Raw genomic sequence first — 7245 nt, forward strand, 5'->3', positions numbered from 1 at the left:
ACACATACAATGATACCGTCACCCCCGATCCCTTCATAGCGTTACTGTATAATGTCCCAGCATTCCCAGCAGTGTCACCTCTCCAGTCAGCAGCTCAATCATCTTGTAGGTGAGTTCTAGGATCTTCTGGTCATTGATGTCCTCATGTATCGGGGGGTGAGGTGGAGGCCCCGTGATTGGGCTCAGGGGTCTTCCCCATCCCTCAGACACAGGGTCCTGACAGCGGTCACTAGAGGTCTTCTTCACTACTGTGTAATCCTGGTTATGGAGAGACACAGTAAGAAATCTCACTCCAGACATTTCCAGAGTCCTCACCTCTCCAGTTCTGTCCATCTGTTATTCCCATAGATAAGAATGGTGTAATGTGACGTCATCAGAATCTCTCACCTCTCCAGTAAGCCGAAAGAGGATCTCTAGGGTGAGGTGTAATATCCTCTCCGCCATCTTGTCCCTGTCCATATCCATCCTTCACGGGGCAATCAGGAGAATTCTCTTCTATAGAGCGATTGTTCTCCCCCAGCATCTAATGTGTATGGAGCCTGAGCCCAGTAATGGGGAATCTCCACACACCTCCTCCTGCAGAGCCGCACACTAGATATATGGCTGCTCTGTGCTTCCAGGACCTTTGATGATGTCACATGGAGGGGAGGAGTCAGGGGTCACATGATCAGCTCCTCAGTGTATGCAGGACTCTGCTGTGCTGGGTGTCATGGTGCTGGGTGAGGGGAAGTTTACGTGTGGAGTCACGAGGGATGGATATGGCAGAGATACGATGTGTATGGAGCGGAGCTGTGTGAGTGTAAGGGGGTGTGATGCTCGGCCGCCCCAGACCTGCAAATCTACTGTGTATGAAATGCAGTGTAGTTTATATTATGGTGTAATGTGTTTAAACGGCCACTAGGTGGCCACACTGTGTAAGCTGCTTCCCTGGTGCTCCTGAGGTAAAGGGAGTTAGTGAAGGGGAGGGGCTTAGTTTGAAATATAACGGTTAGGAAGTCAGTCAGAGTGAGGAGAGTCCCTGAGGGAGAGGAGCAGACTGTGTCTGTGAGAGGTGTGGTGGAGGAAAACCCCAATGACTTAAATTTGGAGTGACCTTCTGTGTCAAATCTGGGTGCCGAACATGCAGTGCGGTCCGGGCGTTGGCCATTCCCTGGTGGATACCTAACAAACCCTCTCAGTCAGTGGAAAGTCAGTGGGCCTTTGAGAGAAGAGTAGGTCATGACTGATCTGAAAGACTGTTATTTCTGCTGTGAACAATGAAGCGGAAGGAGAGGATGAGCCCGAGTACCAGGGAGTAGTCGACCGGCAAAATGTATGAATTATCCATTGCTAATGGTAACCCCTTTGGGGAACAAGAATGTGCCCACCTCAGGGGAGATAAAAATTTATTTTTGAAGTTAACAAGTAAAGAAGTTTGGTTGAAAGAACCTGTGACAGTGTCAGCGCTGGTCACGCATGAAGAAACAGTATGCGTATTACTGTATTGTACTGTAGTGGTGGTTGGGGTGCAGAGAAAGACCACTGGACTGCGCTGCAGCCAAACAGCAGGCTCTGCCACAACTAACGAGGCCCCCGACCACCCGTTTACTGTGTACAGGGTGTTTGGAACGGAGCTGTGTGTGTACAACATGTACAGAGCGGAACTATGTGTGTACGAGAGGTACAGAACAGCGTCATGTGGGTACAACGTGTATGGAGCGGAGCCGTGTGTGTGCAAAATGTAAGGCACAGAGCCGTGTGTACGATATGTATGGAGATAAGCCAAGTGTCTTCAACATTTCTGGAGCCGTGTGAGTATTATTATTATAGTGCCATTTATTCCACGGCGCTTTACATGTGATTGACATGTACTGAGCCATGTGGGTGCAGCGTTTGCTCAATGGAACGGTGTGTACAAAGTGGGCTGAGCAGAGCGGTGTGTGTACGGAGCGGAGCTGTGTGTACGGAGCGGAGCTGTGTTTACGACGTGTGCGGATCGGAGCCTTGTGTGTGTAACATGTATGTGGAGCAGAGCTGTGTGTGTACAACATGTATGAAGCAGAGCTGGGTGTGAATGACATGTGCGGCGTAAAACTGCGTGTGTACGGAGCAGAGCTGTGTTAAAAGCATGTGTTACGGCCTAGATTACTTCCTTAAACTGAAGCAATGCTCCGCTCTGTCCTGCACACGGTGATGTTATACGGAGCCGTCTGGACGCTCTGCACTCACACCTTATTGCTCCTCTCTGGTGCACTGTTTTCTGCACTGACTCGCTCAGACATCTCCTCCCTCCCCTCCCCACCTCCAATTTTCTCATTGCACCACCTGAGGCAATCTGGTTTGAAGGTCTGTGGGTCAGGGGTGGGGCAAGTTATTTTGGTGCCCTTGGCAGATGAGGTTAAAAGACGACTCCTCCCTGCTAGGCCCCTTTCACACGTCAGTGATTCTGGGACGTTTGTGCTTTTTTTAAAACGTACCAGAATCACTGACATACGCAGACCCATTATAATGAATGGGTCTGCTCACACGTCAGTGATTTTTCACTGCACGTGTCTCCATACTCGTACCCGCGTGTGCGTGATTGCCGCACGGAGACATGTCCATTTTTTCTGGCATCACTGATGTCCCACGGACCACGCAGTGGTGTGGTCCGTGAAACACGTGCCAGAAAAAAACGTACTTTTAAAATAAAAATCATTTTGTTTGGAGGGGAAGGAAACCCAGAATAAAACTGCGCACGTTGATGAAGTCAGTGGAGGAGGGAGGAATAAATTTCCCGGATGTCAGAGGGTATAACATTGTGTGCATCATGAGACACGTAATTGACTGGTTGAGAGGAACGAGCAGGCACTCAGATTATGAAACGGAACTCAAGTATGCAGAACCATGGGACCTGAAGTCCATTCTACACTCCCCACTGTCCAAGGTTGAAGGTCATATAAGAAACTCGGTTATACTCCGAGACACAATGTTGGCCTGGAGATTGGTTAGACGGAAATTGGGACTTTCATGGAAGGTATCAAAATACCTAAATCCCTGGGCGTCACCAAACTTTCCCCAGGGGAGAGAGAATAAACTATTCCTCAAATGGAAAGAGAAGGGCATTAGGAGAATGATAGATGTCATGAATGTGGAAGAGAGAAGATGGATGACAGGTCGGGAAGTGCTTGATAAATACAATCTCAACGGCCTCCACATCATTCAGTACGAACAATTGAAGCATGGAATAATGAGAGAGCTTGGTGAGATTGGAAGGGAACTGAACAAGAGCATGATTGACGAGCTTATGGGATGTAGTGTAGCAAATGTAAATGTTTCTCGAATATACCAGACATTTAGAGCTGTGCTAATATCCAGGGAAGATAGTCGTACACTTCTAGCATGGGAAAAACAACTGAAAGGGCAAGAAGTGGTGGAGGTCATACTGAAAGGATGGGTTCAGATGAGGAAACAAGTCACTAACGAGAGCTGGAGAGACACCCAATTTAGGATATTACACAGGGCTGTTTTGGGCTTCAACATACCAGGCAGAGTGGCACGGTGTCCTAAGTGCCACAAAGAAAAAACAGACATGCTGCATGGTTTGTGGGAATGCAGGTCAATAAAGAGGTTTTGGAATCAAGTCAGAGCTTTAGTTCAGACAACATGGAGAATTTCCTGCACACCAGAGTTAATGGTGTGGATCTTCCATTTTTTTGAGGGTGGAGTCAGAGGGGGATTGAACACTCAGGACAAAAAGACATTTGCAATCATACATGACATAGCCATGATAGCTAAAAGATGCATCCTAAGGCACTGGATACAGGAGGAGGCACCATCCACTGGGGAAGTCATTGGTGAACTACATAATCTTTTGAGGCTGGAGAAATTAGAAACAGAAAGGGACAAGGATAATATGACAACCAAGTTTTTTGGGAGGTGGAAAGCTTATAGAAGTTTATTTCAAACAGGAAGACATAAATCATTTAGTGACACCTTTCAGGCATACGGAGTGGTACCTCCTAAATGAAATCCAGGATAGCTTGGGAAAGCTGAGGATTACCTAGCGGGGACCCAGGTGAAGGACAAAGGTGAGATGGTATGGCATCATCAAGGCACGGCATCGACATTAGAAATATTAAAGAATGGCACAGGGGTTCAAGGGTTTGTTTCATGTATGTTACGTTTGGATTTTCTAATTCTAATTTACTATTTGTCAATGTAATCTGAAATGTGATTTGAGATAGAGAGGGGATTTTACCCCTTTCTTTGGTGCATATTGACAGCTGAATTCTTGTCTTTTGTAAATCATACTACTTTTGATACGATATTGAATAGAATCTGTAAAATCAATAAAAATTGTTTGGAAAAAAATAAAAATCATTTTTACTCACCCGGCGTCCAGCGATGTCCTCTGCAGCCCGTTCTCCCTGCTGCTTCTGAGCCGGCTCATTATTGTCACGCATATTCATTATGCGCGACACAGCCGACCCGGAAGCAGCTGCTGCGGGGGTCACCGCCGGCCGGATGCTGCACCGCGGGAGCGTTCAGCACCATGGACAGTGGGAGAGCGCACAGGTGAGTTGTTTTCTAAGTGCAATCACGGGCCACGGAGAACGAAGCCCGGATTACACTTAGACAACCCACGTGTGCCGTGATTCACGGCACACGCAGGGACATGTGCGTGTTTTACACGCCAGTGAAAAACATCAGTGTTTTTCACTGACGTGTGAATCGGGCCCTAAGCCAAGGAATACTATGATGTCCACTATAGCCCCTGACATAGCATGATATCCGAAACAGCTGTCCAATATAAAGTAGGATATCCACCACAGCCATCTAATATAAAGTAGGATATCCACCACAGCCCTCCAATATAAAGTAGGATATCCACCACAGCCCTCCAATATAAAGTAGGATATCCACCACAGCCCTCCAATATAAAGTAGGATATCCAAAATAACCCTCCAATATAAAGTAGGATATCCACCACAGCCCTCCAATATAAAGTAGGATATCCACCACAGCCCTCCAATATAAAGTAGGATATCCATCACTGCCTCTCGTACAGTATAGTCACCAGAGGTGACTATAGAAGGTAAAATATTTCATGGGACGTGCCCCTGTGGCCTAATATACGTTGGAATGACAACCCATAAAATGAAAGTTTGGATCCGGGAACATATTTTGGATATTAAGAATGCTGCAAAATGTGAGGATGACTCTGTTTTGAAACCTATTCCAAGACACTTTAGGAGATTTCACAATTGCAATGAGAAGCTACTAAAAGTAAAGGTTATTTACAGAGTGATCCTCAACAGAAGAGGAGATCTGAAGCAAGTATCGATTCACCTCGAATCAAACTGGATTTGGAGATTACAAATGGTGCGCTCAAGGGGCCTTAATGAGGTCCTTCATTTTGCCCCCCATTTAATAATCTTGAGTTTTTACATTGTTTTTAACTTTAAGATTTTATATGTAGCCAGTTACAGTATAATTTTTGATAATCAAGCAAGTTCTCCTTTTTTACCTTGGTGCAGGAGTCAGTGTTTACTTATTACACAGTGTGTCCACCCATATCCTGTCCACCGCCATTAACTTGAGAACGGTGGCAGCTATAGGCATAGAAGTGGTGTCGAGGTATAGTAAAGTAGCCATACGCTATGCAATGAAACCACCTATAGCGCCACCTGGTGGAAAACAACGGAGTTATCATTTTTATCTCGAAAACGGAACGAGATAGAGAAAAAAAGTGAATTACAAAGTTGTAGGGCATCATCAATTCAATACGAATCGACACCTTGCATACAGAAATGCTATGATTAGAACGTGTAAAATTCACAAGGCTGCGGACGTGAAGCGATACCTCATGGTACCGCTATTTAAGAAAGGTAAGAAGGTGGATACATGCAACCCTCCAGTAAATCTGGCATCACTAGAGTGCAAAGTTCTTGAGGTCATTATAAAAGATGAAATGCAAAAATATATTGCAGAGAATAAGGTAATAACTGACAACCAGCATGCATTCATGAAAGAAGAGTGGTGTTTAATGAACTTGATCGGGTTCTATGACAAGGTAAGTGCAAATCTGGATGTTAGTAATTTGTCTGATGTGATTTATCTTGACTTTGCAAACACATTTCATATGGTACTATATAACAGCTTTATAATGACATTTAAGCAGCAGGGACTAGGGAAAACTACAAGCAGATGGGTAAGGAACTGGCTAAAAGACAGGAAACAGAGTCGTAAATGGTACATACTCTAAATGGGATATAGTCAGCAGTGGGTTACTGCATGGATCTGTACTGGAAGCAGTGTGGACCACAGGGATGTATGCTGGGATTGATTCCTTTTAATCTCTTTATTAATTAGATTGAGAGTAAAGTGTCAGTCTTTGCTGACGAATCCAAACTTTGTAGCTTATTAAAAACGGACCTTGATAGTACAATTCTACAAAACGATCTGGAAAAGATGTCAGAATGGGCAGACACTTGGCAAATGAGATTTAATGTTGATAAATGGAAAGTAATGCACCTGGGACTGAGTAATCCTATTGTACATCAGGAATTCCATTGCAATCTCTGAATAACGGGCTTCAGATGACACTCATGATAGATACATTGACTAAAATGAGGCAACTTAAAACCGATTATGCCAATACAGATGGGTATACAATCCAATGATCCAAAGATATAAATATACTGTATCTCTAACACAAAAATCATAATAAGGCCGTTGCAATACAAAGAGAAAACGGATTCACAAAAAATAGCCACATAATAATAAAACCAAATATTTTATTACAAATAAAAAAAAAACAAGAATGAAAAAATAGTGGAATTAATAAATATTATTCCGACACAGTGGGAGATATGTGAAAATGTACAATTGTAACCTACCAAATATCATATATTATTTATATGCAAAAAAACCTAATATATATATATATATATATATATAAAATTAATTTTTTGAGCACCGCACATCCAATGATAGTGGGTGTGATTGGAGCTGTCTCAATGCTTCTATAGTGACTAGTACCACTGTATCTACTATATATTATATTGTTAGATTCTATTGGCTATTGTATTTGCAGGACTCTGTTTAGACGATCATTAGATGTGTGGTGTTCAAAAAATTAATTTTAGTGCATTTGTTTTTCGGAAGGCTTTCACACAGGGCCCCCTGTTCATTTGGAGCTCAACCACTGCAGTAGCGCCGGTGTTTGATTTATTTTGTTTTATAACTTTATATATATAAATAAAGTTAAAGTGCTAATAAATT

General features: G+C 43.7%; 1 protein-coding gene across 1 annotated transcript; it reads right to left on the reverse strand.

Moving 5' to 3' along the window:
• Positions 1-33: 33 nt before the first annotated feature.
• Positions 34-565, reverse strand: LOC142313033 (oocyte zinc finger protein XlCOF29-like). Its single transcript, XM_075352020.1, has 2 exons — positions 388-565; positions 34-258 (listed from the first exon to the last, which is right to left on the reverse strand). Exons 1-2 carry the CDS (start codon positions 463-465, stop codon positions 34-36), a joined length of 303 nt encoding a protein of 100 aa, XP_075208135.1. The 5' UTR covers positions 466-565.
• Between the last annotated feature and the right edge of the window lie 6680 nt (positions 566-7245).

The sequence above is a fragment of the Anomaloglossus baeobatrachus genome, chromosome 5 (assembly GCF_048569485.1).
Source record: "Anomaloglossus baeobatrachus isolate aAnoBae1 chromosome 5, aAnoBae1.hap1, whole genome shotgun sequence".
In the NCBI taxonomy this organism is placed as follows: Eukaryota; Metazoa; Chordata; class Amphibia; order Anura; family Aromobatidae; genus Anomaloglossus; species Anomaloglossus baeobatrachus.